Here is a 14,263-nt window from a genome sequence, read left to right as displayed (position 1 = left end):
CCACATCGGAAATATGTGGGAACAATTGAGTCAATATAATACCATGGGCACCCTCTCCCAATAAACTAGCTTTTGGGGTGAGTTCTACCCATGGACTTTGAGACTTTGTTGGGTCCATTATTAATAGGTGGATTCTATCAAAGGTTCCCTTTGGAAACAGAGCAAAGTCTCACAAACCATCTCTATGCACACAAGCCTGAAGCTGAAAAGAAACTCAAAAAGTTGGGAGTAGATGGAGCTGGAAATACAATTTATCAGAGGGGCTGTTCAACTGGCGTTGGTTTTGAAGGTATATAAACGAATCAAGTTCATGACCTGCAGAAGTAACCTGTCAGCAGTCAAATGCATGCTCTTTTAAAGTATTTTTTTAATAATATTTTTTATCTTCTTTATGTACTACTATTCATCTACAGGAAAGAGTTGTGTAAACTACGTCTGGTAACTTGAGAGGCAGACCAAAGTGGCACCTCAGAAAATCATATTTCCAGAGGATTAAAGAAAAACAAAAACAAGCAGCCGTAAGCTGGACATTGACATACATTAGAACTTGAAGAAACCTGAGAGGTCCAATTAGAGAGTATTGCAGTCCAAGACCAATCTACATTTAGCGTATGCTGTTGTGGATGGATGCAATGGTTTTTCAGGTATGAGATGTTTCGGAACTTATCATCTTAACTTTCGCTGCATCATCTGGTCTCACCACAAAAAGCCAGTAGTTTATGTCAGTTGTTTTTTATGCAAACTATAAAACCTATGAGTATTAGTCAGCATGAGTTTGCGATTGTCACTTTTTCCTTAACCATCGTGTTAAGTTGGTAGTTATCTGAGGAGAACTGACGCAAGAGGAAGATTCCCGGCGTTACTTACGAGCTTGAACTGAGGGAAATGAACTTTAATCCCGGGAGCAGCAGCAGCAACTACTGATGGTAAATAAGACTGCAGAGGAAATCCATTTGGGATCAAGAACTGGTGTATGTATGGATGTGGCACATAAATAGGTGGAAAATAGGAACCGGAAGGAAAGAAGTAGGGAGGGTGTTGTTGCTTAAAAAGATGAATAGAGTGTTGAGAGGATGCAATGGCACTCTCATCGGTAGACATCGAGTATGGGATAGTTTGAGGCTTGGAATGTGCATTCTGCAATTCGAGAAAAGCCTCCTTGTCGTCCTTTCGAAACTTCGACAGGAGAATCAACTAGCTCAGCCCTTTGTCTTGTCTTGGGCCAAGGTTGACAAATCCTGGCTGGAAAAGAAATTCTTTAGCAAGGTCAAGGTGACATAACTGAGCCACAACAAGCAAATGGGATTTGTTAATACAAAAAGGAAAAACTCTCTTCTATGGTTTTGTCTCTCAAATCAGTATCAAGACAGAAGGTTGCTGAATCAATATCAAGACAGAAGCAGGTCAATAGCTAACTCAAAAAGTATACCATTCACCGACCTAGGAGGAGCCTCCTCAGGGACATGAATGTCATCATCTCCGTCCATGTTTGGACGGTCACCCTCAATAGAACCGTTGTTAGAAGAAGAGGTCTCCTCCGTGGAATTGCAATCAAAGCTCCCAGAAGTCAGGCCATTTCCCAATGCCTTGGGGACTTGTGGCCGTTCACCAAATATCCGACTCAAGAGGTAACTGGGTTTTAGAGACTGTTGGAACAAAAAGTGGAAAAAACGAAACATAAGCTACATGCCAAGCCCAATCATAGCCCGCAACTGAACTAAAAAACACAAGTAAACCGGTCCTAATAAAATTTGATTAAACCAATGATCAGTGACAGTGCGTCGCAGAAAGCAGCTATACAACTGACTGACCAATGCAATTCGACGTAACAGACAATGAAGGATCCTGCTTGTTCAAAGAAGATGATTTCACCTTGGCTGGCTGGTTGTCCACAACAGGCTTCAAATATACGCATGGTGTCTAGTAATTTAAAAAATAACAAGAGGGTTCTTTGTTAAAGCATTGGGAAATTGATAAAATATTTTGAAAAAAATGGGAATGGGAATGCTAAATGTTTAATATTTAAAGAAAATGACACAAGATAGAGAAAAATAAAAACAGTGGGCCTTTTTATTAGGGGTGGGCGTTTCGGGAAACGGTTCGGGTTCGAGACGGGAATAGATCGGTTCGATTCTTCCGGTTTTACAAAAATAGGTACCAATCGGTTTTTATATTGTATTCGGTTCGGTTCGGTTCTGGGTTTTATTAAAAAAAAGATATATTTTCTTTAAAAATATTCGGTTTTTTAGGATTTTTAAAGTTCGGTTCAGTTTCGGAAAAATTCGATTCTCTACAAATGATACCGTTTAAGAATTAAAAACGGTTTCAGATAAAAAAAAAATATCGTTTTTTCGATTCGGTTCGGTCTGCTTCCGAAGAACCGACGTCCACCCTGTTTTTTATGGCCGCCGAGTGAGTAAAGAACAGTGGGTTTGGGGCTTATTGATGTACCAGTTTTAGATTCCCACGCGCATGTTACACGCGTTATCTACACGCGCTTAAAATCCCTGGGCTATTAAGTATTAACCCCACATATTTGTTCAATTTTAAATTTTTGAGAATTTTACCGCGTGGGACTTCTCATACCTAAATCTTACTGACTGACTGTTATTTTTTGTTTTTTTTTAACCTCCGAGGCTGCCACCGCCATTTTCGGGTTTGTTCAAGATACCCAAATGGCCCGTCTTATTTATTCTCTCATTTCGGCCCGGCCCATTCGGTTTATTATTCCTCTCGCTTTTTTTTTTTAACCGAACAGTGGTGACAAGAAAAAAGTAACATATCATACGTAGTAAATATTTTTTGGTATTTAACAAACAAGATTAGGAGCGTAAAAAATAGTAGAAATGAAATTTAAATCAGACCTCTTCGTATATTTATAAATGTGTACATATTGATTTTCGAATGTTTCAGATGTCGTTAAAGTATCACAGGAAGAAAAAGGAACGCATATATATTATGTAAATTTTAATCGGATCTGTTTGATTTTAAGCAGAAAATAATTTAAAAATACAATATTCTAAAATGAATATGTAAATATGCGAATGATATGATGAGCATAATGTCGAATAATTAAAAAAAAAAAAACGGTTATCAATACAAAAATTAGAATCCAATTGAAATTTGGTTGAGTGATTTTGGATAAGAAGGGCAAAAGATATCTTTATTTTAAGTTATATGTTCGAATGATAGTTGGAAAGGAGAGGAAGTATATAATTTAATTATGACATATAGATTGTTTTGGAATATATAGCTGAGTCAAACTTTTAAATTAAAAAACAAAAGGTTATGAAATGGATAAAATGTTAGGAACAATGGAAACGAAGGGCCAGTTTTTGTTAATACGCAAAGAAAATGAGACACACTAAAACGGGCCTATTGGGCCCTCGAGAGGAAAAAAATGGATCAATTAGGCCCATCCTAAATCTGTCGGTTGATCGATGAGTGGGGCCGTTATGGCGGGTAATCAATGTGACAGTTTTAGATTCCCACGCGCATAATGCGCGAGTTATGGACACGCGCTCCAAGTCCCTGGATTTTGTTTAAAATGGCCAACTGGCACTGGCAGGCCGGCCCATTTGTTTATTTTTCCTCACGTTTTTTTTTTACAGAACGATATTAAAAAAAAAAAAATAGGAACATATCAACTAGTGATGAATATTTTTTTGGTCTTCAGCAGAGCCGAATTAGGAGTCGTAAAAAAGTAGAAACATAATTGAAATCGAATCTTTTCGTAGATTCATACAATTTAGAATCCTTTTGAGGTTATGAAATCGTCGGATTTATTTCACTCTCTAGTAAATCTTAAAAGTAACCAAATAAAACATGCAGGTTACACACGTAGACATGCATCTAGATGGGGAAGAATATAAAAAAAAGGCAACGAAATCGGATTTACTAATTTTGGGAATAATATTATTAACACGCAGGATTTACCTCCAACCAATTCATGTGCGTTTTTTTTCCACCTTCATCCCTTTTCAGTTGGATTCCTCTCTTTGTAATTTCGGCTTCGGAAGAGAAAAGAAAGCAACGACGGAAGCAGAATCTCGGTAACTCTTCATTTCATCTTATTTCTTTCTATATTTCTTTTTTTTTTGCTTTGGATGATCATGTCAGAATCCGACAATTACAATCAGTGTTCATAGATTCAAGTGGGCTTGACGTATACGGATATATACATATATATATATAAAAGAGAAGAATATCTGCCATTATAAAAAGAAGAAGAAAAATGGAAGGAGGGCAGGAAGAGGGGATGATGGAGATAAAAAGGAAACTGAAGGGGATGAAGATAATAAAGAGGGAGGGGAAGAGCGACGAGGAAGACGCGAAAAGGCAAGAGGCATACAACATGTCTCCGCGAGCAGGAGGAGGTCCCTCCAACGTGATGATGATGGGCAAGTCATCGAGCGGGAGGTTCAATTGCCTATGCGCACCCACCACCCACCCCGGCTCTTTCAGGTGCCGCTACCACCGACGACGCGGCAACTCCACCCGCTTGCCGCGTGGCGTCTCTGTCCCCACCAACTTGTCCATGATCATGGCTTCCTCCAAATCCGGTGGCATAGTAGAATCCTCCAATGAATGAGTTGTTCCTTCTTTTTCCACAACTTGTGTACATAAAGGCACGAATAATTGAAACATGAAAGCATCTTCCTATGTTCAACGAGGCTTAAGATCTCCCTAAGATTATTATAGACATTTTTCGAATTCGAGTCTCACAAGGAGCATTAGGAAATGTGTTCAAACAGGAAACGATCTCGAAACGTTGAGTTTGAGCACAGGAACCGAATCCTGCAACGTGGAGAATCTCCTCTTTGTCTCTTACCAATACTCCGAAACCATGGGAGTTGTGACAATGCCGCCAAGATCAACCGTGCCTGACCACGAGAAAGTATTTCGCCACATCCACATTTGGGAGTAATTCAAATCCAAGTTATGGAAACATTTCGTGCCCCACAATGTGGAGCATGAAGCACGAAATAAACTGAAAAGGGCTCACCCTTTCCACTTCAAGGATGAACTTAGAGTCTTAGAGAGACTAGACGAAGGTGGAACTCAATCTACAAGGGCGTGCAAAATGACAAAAAGTTGTCAGGAATCCAATAATAAACAAAAACGACAGAGGCTCCAGAAACCAAAACCAAAGTTATCAAGAATGGTCATTGATGAGATTGCAATAACCTCTTCAGAATGAAACCAATGACGCCCCAGTTGAAACCACGGTACTGAAGCCACCGTACCAGTCTCCCTTTACGCGTCTCCGTAGGAGCGTCACGGCCTCGAAGCCACTGCTTGGAGGCCTGAACGTACAACTGCTCCATCGCTTTTTTCGACAAACCGTGCTTCAATTCTTCATTTCCTCCTCCTCCTCCTCTGTCATCTTCTCCGTCCTCGAAAACCTGCTTTATGGCCGCGTCTGTATCTGCATTGCTTACTCCTTTCTTGTACAATGCCTATTACCACAAAATCACTCTGATTTCAGCCCTTCACCAAACACACAAGATCAGCCATTTTACACTTTCAGGAGTTTGCCTTTTGATTTCTTCTGTTGGCCATAATCAATTGATGATGGTTTAGTTCATGTTTTATTTTCCCAAAAACATTGTAAATGTTGATGCAAAATTCTCATAGGTTTGTTTTGTTTGGCTACAAAATCATGTATATATTATATTTCCCCTGAATTTCGATCATGTATTACAGTTACACCTGACATTCTCCTCGGTCCTCACGGTAGACTCAACCCAGGTATCCATCGTGAATACCGAGGACTGCTGCTGTAGAAGAATTATGAAAGCATAATTTTTTGACGAAACTAATGTAGGCTTATTTTTGTAGACTATAGCTTCTTAAAAATTAGAGACTGAATAATTCCTCTGTCTAATTCTATATTGGTTTCAAACTAAAACAGTAACAGCAAGATTTCCATCTCGTTGAAATTGGGATATATATTTCGTATAGGCTATAATCATTTTCCCACTCTCAATACCAAAGGAAAACAAAAGACGAGATAGGTGACAGAAAAACGTACTTGCTTGATCCGCCTTGGTCCCCAGGCTGATGAAGACCATCTAGATCGAGAAAATGACTCTGCGTACAATCCATCATTGATCAAACCTCTGAAAACAGCAAACAAGATAGTTGGAGTGTTTTTATGGAGCATTCTTTTCAGAGTTCGAGACACGGGATTACTTGATATTTCTCACAAATGATCCGACAAACATACACATTACACAACATGCACATATCTTAATTTACCCATGAGTGTGACATGATGACTGATACTTTAATAGGTAACTGAGAGAAATGTGGACCCAGAGAAAAAAGGGGAGATGCATATGGGTTCTAGTCACAAACACGACTTCGAGAGGAATCTTCAAATGAGGCAAATACCTGTAGTGAAAATCTTTAATCACCCCATCAACGATCTCAGGAGGAAACCTCTTTCCAATAAGCTTCTTCTTCAGCTCAGCTGCAGAATATGCTCTTGATAATGAAGAATAACGGGAAAGATATAATATGTTAGTAATCATTTAGACTGGACTAATGCACAACGAAAAAGTACAATCTTACTCCCTTATGCAAAGCTACATAAACTCAAAGCGTTGCTTGCAAACCTTAAACCCAGTAACTGGATAGCCATATTCTCTGCATCTAGTGCAGTTTTACGGTCTTGTTTGCTACTTGTACTCTGCCTAGTGTTATCTTCTTCGGTGTGTAATCCGATTTCGTTACACACCTCCTCATAATGTCTTGTCAACTCATTGCCTCTGAACCTGATACCTTTGTTGCCTTCTTCCGATTCTAGGAAACAATAAAGGCAGTGAATTAATTCCCAAAAAGCTTACGACCTCATTCTCAAGACAATGCACGTATATTTGGATTTTTTGTTTCTATGTTTTCAGCTACAAATTGTTAGTTACTATCTTACTTGTAGATAAAGCAACACAGCCATACAAATTGGTAGTTGCTATCTTGTAGATAAAGCAACACACCCATCCTGAAAATATACAAACAAACAGTAATCTGCTCGACTGCCTTAACCTTGGCATGAATAATTTAAACAATACCTTGTCTAGAGTCATTACTAGAGATCTTCCTGTGCTTTCTGGCTTGTTTTTGGTCTTTGAGATCGAACAAAATGCTTTCTTTGACTTCAGTTCCAGATACACTTAGATCTAATTGATCAGCATATTTCTCCTTCTCGTAACCATTCACCGGCTCAGACGTCACATTTTCATTGATCTTCCGAGACTTCTCAGGAACATACCTAACCAGGCCCAAAGAACTGTAGTCCTGCTGATCCAAGCAGAAGGTTCTCGTAACCGGGGTTCTTTTCACCCTAGAAATACCCAAAACTCCAATGACCACACAAACTAGAAAAGTGAAAGGCTGAAAGATTTACTAGCCTTCCTTGAAGAGAAAGCCATAACTTCCCTGATTGCACGTAACAGTTAAAGCCAAACATGAGATTCTCTACTTCATTAACATAAATATCAAGTTACCCACAGCAAAACAGACCAGTAGATATCGGGGAAAAAGGTGTCGAATCAAAGATACAGGTCACAGCCAAGTTATAAGAGCATGGGGACTAGTACAAGGGATCAACACCATAAGCAAAGAACCGCAGAAAAGCATTTAGATCTTTCTCCACAATCAAACCCTTGTTCACCCAAACTTATTGGAGCTTTTGACTTATACAACTAGATTTTCTTCGCCATACACAAAAAGGGGAAAACTAAGTCAAATCTCTATTTTCCAACTAAAACCACGAACGAAGGAGGAAGAACTCCATAAGTATGGAATTCCCCCGTTACCGAAATTTTCTAGGCGACCAAACAGATGCACGGGGAGAAGGAAAAAAAAGTGAAATTGAACGAAAATCACTAACCAAGGAATAGTGAACACACGATGTTGAAGGCACGACGAGAACCCTAATCTCAGCATCGTAACCTTTCGCACTCCAATTTGGAATTTCAAATATCAGAGAGAGTGTAGAAGTTGGAAACCCTCGCTCAACTCGCGTTGTCTGGAATATTCAGTTCAGCAGCTCCTAGAAAATGGCGCGTGTAGCTCAAACAACACCGTCTGATTATAAAAGAAACCGGCAAAATTGCCACGTCAGAGATTTATGGTGGGCCTCGTTGGCCCGAATTAATATGGGCTTTTTAGGAATTAGGATCAATGAGTTTACGTCTGATACCCCAACATATATACGGTTATGTTTGGCAAGGTTAAAACCCTTCGTCGTAAACCTCTCCGATTCAGAAAGCGCTTGTTCTCGTAGGCTCCTCTTTCGCTCTGTCCTCCCGCCATCGGACATCCCCAAATTACAGATTCAGGTATTTGATTTTTGGAATTTTCTTTTCGGTTCTTTTGAATTTTGATTTAGGGTTCGTCGTCAAAGCTATAAGAGTTGCATAGCCGATTTGAACACCTGATTTGGACATTGGTGTTGCTTGCTTTGGAGAGTTTGTCGATGGGTTTATTCCAAATATATGTTGAATTACTGGAACTTGTCTTATGCCCCTCTAAATTCGATGAGAATATCGAAGCCATTCATGGTCTCATAGATTGTGTTGGTGAGGGGACCATGCTTTCTTTGTTATTCCTTGGTAATATTGGGCTGTGAAATCTCCGGAAGCACTTTTATATGAGGTGAATAATTTTTATGTAGCCTGAGATGAGATTCTTATATACTGCAAACCTTGAATAATGTTATCCTGTCCTGTCTCACTTAATTGATCAATGTTATGATTCTGTATTAAATCGAAACCTATGATCCGAGATAGAGCACGTGGGAGGAGATTCCTGGAATATATTGAACCATGAATTCTCGGGAAAAAAAGGCTTTCATCAAGGGTTTAAATTTAGAGTCTTTTGTAGCCTTGCCCTAGCTATATTTGACCGATGCTGTGCTTTTTGTATAGGCTGCAACTTCATCGTTAAAGATAAATTCCATGGGAGACTCTACTCAAATGGAATTTCAGCCTCTATCCGAACCTGGGCCATTGCCGCCTAAGCCGACCTTTAAGCCTTTGAAGGCTCACGAGATGTCTGAAGGTCGGATTCAGTTCAGAAAGATACCTGTCCCACCCCACCGGTACTCTCCCATCAAGAAAGCATGGTTAGATATCTTCACACCTGTTCATGAACAGATGAAGATTGACATACGGATGAATCTCAAATCCTGCAAAGTCGAGCTCAAAACCCGTGTAGACACACCCGACATAAGTAATCTGCAAAAATGTGCAGATTTCCTTCACGCCTTCATGATGGGTTTCGATGTTGTGGACGCTGTTGCACTTTTACGATTAGACGAGCTCTATGTGGAGTCTTTTGAGATCAAGGATGTCAAGACATTGAGAGGCGAGCATTTGTCTCGGGCCATTGGTAGATTGTCGGGAAAAGGCGGGAAGACGAAGTTTGCCGTCGAGAATGCCACAAAGACTAGGATTGTGGTAGCAGACACCAAGATTCACATCTTGGGAGCGTTCTCCAACATTAAGGTTGCAAGAGATTCACTTTGTAGTCTTATTTTGGGGTCTCCCGCCGGGAAGGTGTACTCCAAGCTTCGTGCTGTGACTGCAAGATTAGCTGAAAGGTTTTGAACCAGAGAAAATTTAAAAGTTCTCTCTTTTCAGCTGAAATTACTGATAGGTTTATAGATTGGATCTTTGTACGAGATATTGCAGAATCCTGATTTTTGCTTATATGGAATCTCCCCAAAAGAGTTCTTGAAAAACCAGCTATCATTTGATTTAATCTTGCATGATAACAAAGATATTAGTACGGAGAACCAAAATGGGTCACCATTTAATTTATACTTGAGTTGGTCGTGTATATAACATTATTTCACCTGCTTTCACATCAAAACCCAAAAGCAATCATACATGGGGGTGGTAGTAGCCACAATCAAAGCAAAGGTTAGTTTTGCTTGTCCGATGACAGATATGAGAAATGGAAAGATGAATGTGATTACACTTGCTAGAGGCCGAAACCTTTCCATTGTGAAGAACAATAAAATACAAATATTTGGTCTTTGATGTGAATCTTTTTTCTTTTTCCCTTCAGCCGCCGAAAAGAAACCCGGCGGCTTGATCTTCGTTCCCATTAAACAATCTCAGAGCTTGTATCACTGCTTCACGACCAAACCCCAACTCCATCAGCTTTGAAACCTTGCCTTCAAAATCAGCTCCCTGTCGGAATGCAATGGTGGAGTTATGTCATGGTGAGATTATAGAGATCAAATCAAACCAGGACAGCTAACAAGAGGTGTAACTGAAGCACACAGCTTTTGGAGATAGGCTTACCTGTGAAGTACTGTGCTCTGTGGCTCCTGAGAACAGCAATCAATCATAGTTAGAAGCAAAGAATTCAGAACTCGATTGAAGGTTTTCTTGATTTAAGGGCTTGAAATGAGGAGATTCAACAAAGTGGTTCAGATACTGGTCGAGAGAGTTAAAGTCTTTCAAATTGAACTGAAACCCTACCAAAGGAATGTTACCAGATTCTAAAATCTGACCTGAAGGTTGACTTGCTGGGGTCGCATCGGTATTTTTCTTCTGTGTTAATCCTGACGATACCTAAAAGAATTTGATGGTAAAATTATTGCAGATGGTAGATATCCACTAAGTTGCTTCACAATCACATTGTTAAACTTGGACTTGCTCGCTAGTGCAATTTCTTGCTTCAACCAAGATCTCATCAGCTGATGCTGAACATCCATTAAAGAGAGAGTAGCTTACAGTTGCTCCTGAGCTAGACGCTTCATTCAAAAGACGTTCTTCATCCAGAAATCGAGAAGGGATGTCTTTCTCTGAAAAAAAAAACCCCACCCACATAATGTTATCATGTTGGTTTTCAATTACACAGATAGATATACAAACAACGTTAAGAACATCCAAGTCAAAATTTGCAGAACGAGAGGGTAAAATAACCTTGCAAAAAGGGAACTGAAACTTCCCCTCCTCCAACTTTCAAGACATTATCCTTCAAATCAATGGTGCACTACAAAAGGAAAAAGACAAGTATTTTGGTAGAAACGGCTCAAATTACTGCAGTCAAATTTATTGAGCGACAGATGTACAGCACAACGCGTTGCGATTAGCGATGTTACCTGATGCTTACGAAGCATATCCAGGCCAAAGAGGAATTCCATGTTTGGCGAGTCCAGCACCACAAATGAGCATGGGTAAAAATTATTCCCAATCTACATGGAAGGATACTTTACTTCCTCTTGTGAACCATAATGAAACAGTAATAAATGGGCAAACAAAAAATAGAAAGTAACTAGTTCCGATGAGAGATAGTAAGCAAATGCAGGTATTAACCTTTATCGGAGCAACATGAATGCGGCCCAGTATCTCTGATTGACCAACACCATGAGCAATACCTTTATAACGTTGATCCAAGAGTCTCAGCAATCTGAAAGCATTCCATGAATAGGTTGCAAAAGAAGTTCCACAACAACTCAATTCTTGACAACATAACCGGAAAAAAAAATTACTAATCAAAAGCCACAGTTACCCGCATTTCTCAGCACAACTCTTGGATATAATTGTTGATTGTGCACCACTATCAACAAAAGCCTGAAGCAGAAATGGTGTTGTAAACGTGTTTTTAAATATTCTTGGTCAAAGAATCAGTAACACAACAGACTTTATTCAAGAGCGAAAAGATAAAAACGATTATGTTTTTACTTCGATAAGAGAGGCAATAAGTTAATGAAGGGAGATCAAACTAGTAAACTGAATACAGGTTTTATTTTGGTTTCTATATTTGTTACCTTTAAAGGTATGCCATTAACCTCCATATCCACATACAGCATTACCTGGAGAGATGGAAAAGAAACTATCATTTTCATGCGAAAGAAGTTTACAGGATTGCAGAATCATGTACTTGATACATACCACCCGAGCGAAACCTTCTGGATTATACTCAAGCGCAGCTGCCCAGTTCTCATCAATTCCTTTCTGAGTGTGATATCAAGACAACAAGGATAAGTCAGAAATGACACAACAAGATCATTGGACACTGGACAGATAGGAATAGGACAATAAGCTAGGATAAAAGAGGAATTATATCAGAAAATTAATTAAAAAAAGCATTAAGAGCCCAGTATAAGCAACGTTACAAAGGAATTGTAGTATTCCAGAACAAGTGCTGCATGTCGAGGTAATAACAAAAATGCCAAAAAAAAAATCAATTACCTGCCGTATTGCAGCTTCGATTTTCCGTTGTGCTTCTACATTAAAAGGATCCGCATAAAGAAGGGCCTGCAGTGCCACAGAAAATGCAAGTGTAAGTGCTAAGCTTCCATTGTAATAGCGGAACTATATCTCAACATCCAAAGCTCAGCAAACTGAAAGGCTAGAGACTCCCTCCAAGCCAAATTTAACTGAAGTTTTGAAAATCTTACAAGCTCCTCCTCCTTCTGACGTTGTAATTCAGATCTCTGGCGATGCCTTGAACGCAAAATATCTTGCAACTTGTGTAAATTGTTGCCAGAAATAGCTTGTGAAAGGTCAGGATCGGTCTGCAGTTTACATTATCAGAGGAAAAAAACAAAATAAAAAAACATAGACCAAAATACTAAACAATTTATTGGTTTCACCATGGCAGCACAGTTATCTCCAGACATGCTCTAAGGCTCTAAGGAACAATACGAAAAACAAAAGGCACAAGGAACAAAAGATATGATAAACCAACCGACAGTGTTCTTTATAATATTAATTTGCAGTCAAGCTTCTGTACAAAAAACGAACTTTTTCACTGAAAAAAACCTGAACCAGGAAAACATATCACAGTTAAAGCCAAAATCTTGGAACAGTCAAGGTACCTGAAGTAGCTGTGCCATAAGACCAGAATCGCGTTGAAGATGTTGCTGGAAAGCTGCAGGGTTAACAGCTGACCCATCGGGGTTCAAGCGTAAGTCATTTCCAGCCGCGCTGAGGGAGCAGCAGAGAAGACAATTGTTGAAAACTAAATTTAACAAATTCACAAGACCTAAGTGTAGATACTGTGAAAAAGTTTTACTTATAAAACCCCAAAGAGAAAGAAGCAAGACGGCAATTAAACAACTTACCCAGATGAGGCACTGGAAATCATCATCAATAAATCCTCGTCCTTAACACCCAAGGCACTCAATTTCTCAGAATTTCGAGTTTCCTTACCATTAAACAACAGCTGTTGCTGCTGAAGCGGAACATTTGTCTGCTCATTGATGCAAAAACACAAAGTCACCACAAAATAGTACATAAGATGCTAGATAAACCCCCAAAACCCTAAACCCCCCACAGTAGATTTCAGTAGAATTCAACTCAAATTCAGCTCCAGCATACTTTGACTCGGCACCAAACTAAAGAATTCGAACAAAAATCTCGAGAAGAGTGATACGGAATCCCTTACCTCAACCTCGAGCAGCGCCTTAACATTTTCAACCTAAGCCAAGAAATCCCCAGAATCAGCACAAAGAGAAGACATGGAAACATCGACAAATCGGAGAGAATGGTGAAATCAGACAATCCTCATCGAACAACTCGAGAGGTACATTGTGATTACGAACCGAAGTCAGGAAAACTAGGGTTATGTCAGAAGAAATCTTACAGTCTCATGGGGATCAACATCTAATGAGATGATCTGTTCATCGACCGTCATTACAGCGATCCTCATCTTCTATTCGTCTTTCCGATCTCCTCAGTCGTCCTGCTATGGTCAGGAATCTCCGTTGCTTCCGAAGTAAGGCTTTCGCTCCTGTATATTTGTGTGAAACCCTCTTACCCACTCAGAGGGTCCTTCAGCAATGACGGAGGCAGAGGCAGAGGCAGAGGCGAGGGAAAAAGCTTACTTTATATGGTTCATCAAGATATATACCATACCATTTGCAAAGCAATTATCTTACGGATCCTATTTTTGGAATGTAAAGGGTCTTCTCCAGTATCTTTACATACATTGTGTCCCGTTGTATCTATCGATTCAACAAACCTTAGCTCCGGCGATCTTGAATCTGCAAAACCCATGGCGTCTTCACCTGGTAACACTAACCCTTACCCTCCTCCGTTCGATGTCAGTAATTTCATCAAACCCTCTCCAAACCCTTATCCTACGCCCCCGGCTTCTTATCCTCCACCCGCCGGACCTTTCCTTCACAACCAGTACCACCAGCAGCTCTATATGCCTCCCGGAATCTCCGGTCAACCATCTCCGGCGTCCTCCGCGGCGACTCAGACGCAACAAGAGCCGCCTCCGGCTTCCTCCT

The 14,263-nt window shown here is 39.9% G+C and overlaps 3 protein-coding genes and 2 long non-coding RNA genes across 10 annotated transcripts; 3 read left to right on the top strand and 2 right to left on the bottom strand.

Annotated features, from left to right (window-relative positions):
• Positions 1-7: 7 nt before the first annotated feature.
• LOC104801915 lies at positions 8-1,997 on the top strand. The gene is made up of 3 exons (XR_769951.1): positions 8-289; positions 414-644; positions 813-1,997. It is a non-coding gene; the product is annotated as an uncharacterized LOC104801915 (long non-coding RNA).
• A 1,817-nt stretch (positions 1,998-3,814) lies between these two features.
• LOC104801912 lies at positions 3,815-5,155 on the top strand. The gene is made up of 2 exons (XR_769950.2): positions 3,815-4,052; positions 4,140-5,155. It is a non-coding gene; the product is annotated as an uncharacterized LOC104801912 (long non-coding RNA).
• On the bottom strand, positions 4,651-8,059 carry LOC104801913. Of its 4 annotated transcripts, XM_010525295.1 has the most exons (9): positions 7,895-8,059; positions 7,074-7,345; positions 6,935-7,003; positions 6,621-6,807; positions 6,397-6,489; positions 6,035-6,122; positions 5,188-5,459; positions 5,006-5,066; positions 4,651-4,883 (listed from the first exon to the last, which is right to left on the bottom strand). In XM_010525295.1, exons 1-8 carry the CDS (start codon positions 7,948-7,950, stop codon positions 5,045-5,047), a joined length of 1,059 nt encoding a protein of 352 aa, XP_010523597.1. In that variant the 5' UTR covers positions 7,951-8,059; the 3' UTR covers positions 4,651-4,883; positions 5,006-5,044. The 4 variants fall into 4 exon arrangements, with proteins under 4 accessions (XP_010523597.1, XP_010523596.1, XP_019056667.1 ...); XM_010525294.1 differs by having other exon boundaries at positions 4,651-5,066; XM_019201122.1 differs by lacking the exon at positions 4,651-4,883 and having other exon boundaries at positions 5,042-5,459.
• Positions 8,060-8,250: 191 nt separating this feature from the next.
• LOC104801911 (RNA-binding protein pno1-like) lies at positions 8,251-9,748 on the top strand. Its single transcript, XM_010525293.1, has 2 exons — positions 8,251-8,345; positions 8,934-9,748. The coding sequence occupies exon 2, from the start codon at positions 8,964-8,966 to the stop codon at positions 9,612-9,614; it is 651 nt and encodes a 216-aa protein (XP_010523595.1). The 5' UTR covers positions 8,251-8,345; positions 8,934-8,963; the 3' UTR covers positions 9,615-9,748.
• A 96-nt stretch (positions 9,749-9,844) lies between these two features.
• LOC104801910 (DNA damage-inducible protein 1-like) lies at positions 9,845-14,254 on the bottom strand. Of its 3 annotated transcripts, XM_010525291.2 has the most exons (16): positions 13,612-14,254; positions 13,414-13,446; positions 13,091-13,218; positions 12,845-12,953; positions 12,425-12,541; positions 12,216-12,281; positions 11,916-11,978; positions 11,792-11,836; positions 11,533-11,594; positions 11,337-11,430; positions 11,123-11,215; positions 10,944-11,013; positions 10,752-10,822; positions 10,529-10,589; positions 10,317-10,342; positions 9,845-10,202 (listed from the first exon to the last, which is right to left on the bottom strand). In XM_010525291.2, the coding sequence occupies exons 1-16, from the start codon at positions 13,675-13,677 to the stop codon at positions 10,074-10,076; spliced, it is 1,233 nt and encodes a 410-aa protein (XP_010523593.1). In that variant the 5' UTR covers positions 13,678-14,254; the 3' UTR covers positions 9,845-10,073. The 3 variants fall into 3 exon arrangements, with proteins under 3 accessions (XP_010523593.1, XP_010523592.1, XP_010523594.1); XM_010525292.2 differs by lacking the exons at positions 9,845-10,202; positions 10,317-10,342 and adding an exon at positions 10,351-10,415 and having other exon boundaries at positions 10,511-10,589; XM_010525290.2 differs by lacking the exons at positions 9,845-10,202; positions 10,317-10,342 and having other exon boundaries at positions 10,349-10,589.
• Positions 14,255-14,263: the final 9 nt, after the last annotated feature.

Source organism: Tarenaya hassleriana, unplaced genomic scaffold (genome assembly GCF_000463585.1).
Source record: "Tarenaya hassleriana unplaced genomic scaffold, ASM46358v1 Cleome774, whole genome shotgun sequence".
NCBI lineage: Eukaryota > Viridiplantae > Streptophyta > Magnoliopsida > Brassicales > Cleomaceae > Tarenaya > Tarenaya hassleriana.
The sequence above is the reverse complement of the archived record's forward strand: the minus strand, read 5'-3'. Positions and strand labels throughout refer to the sequence as shown.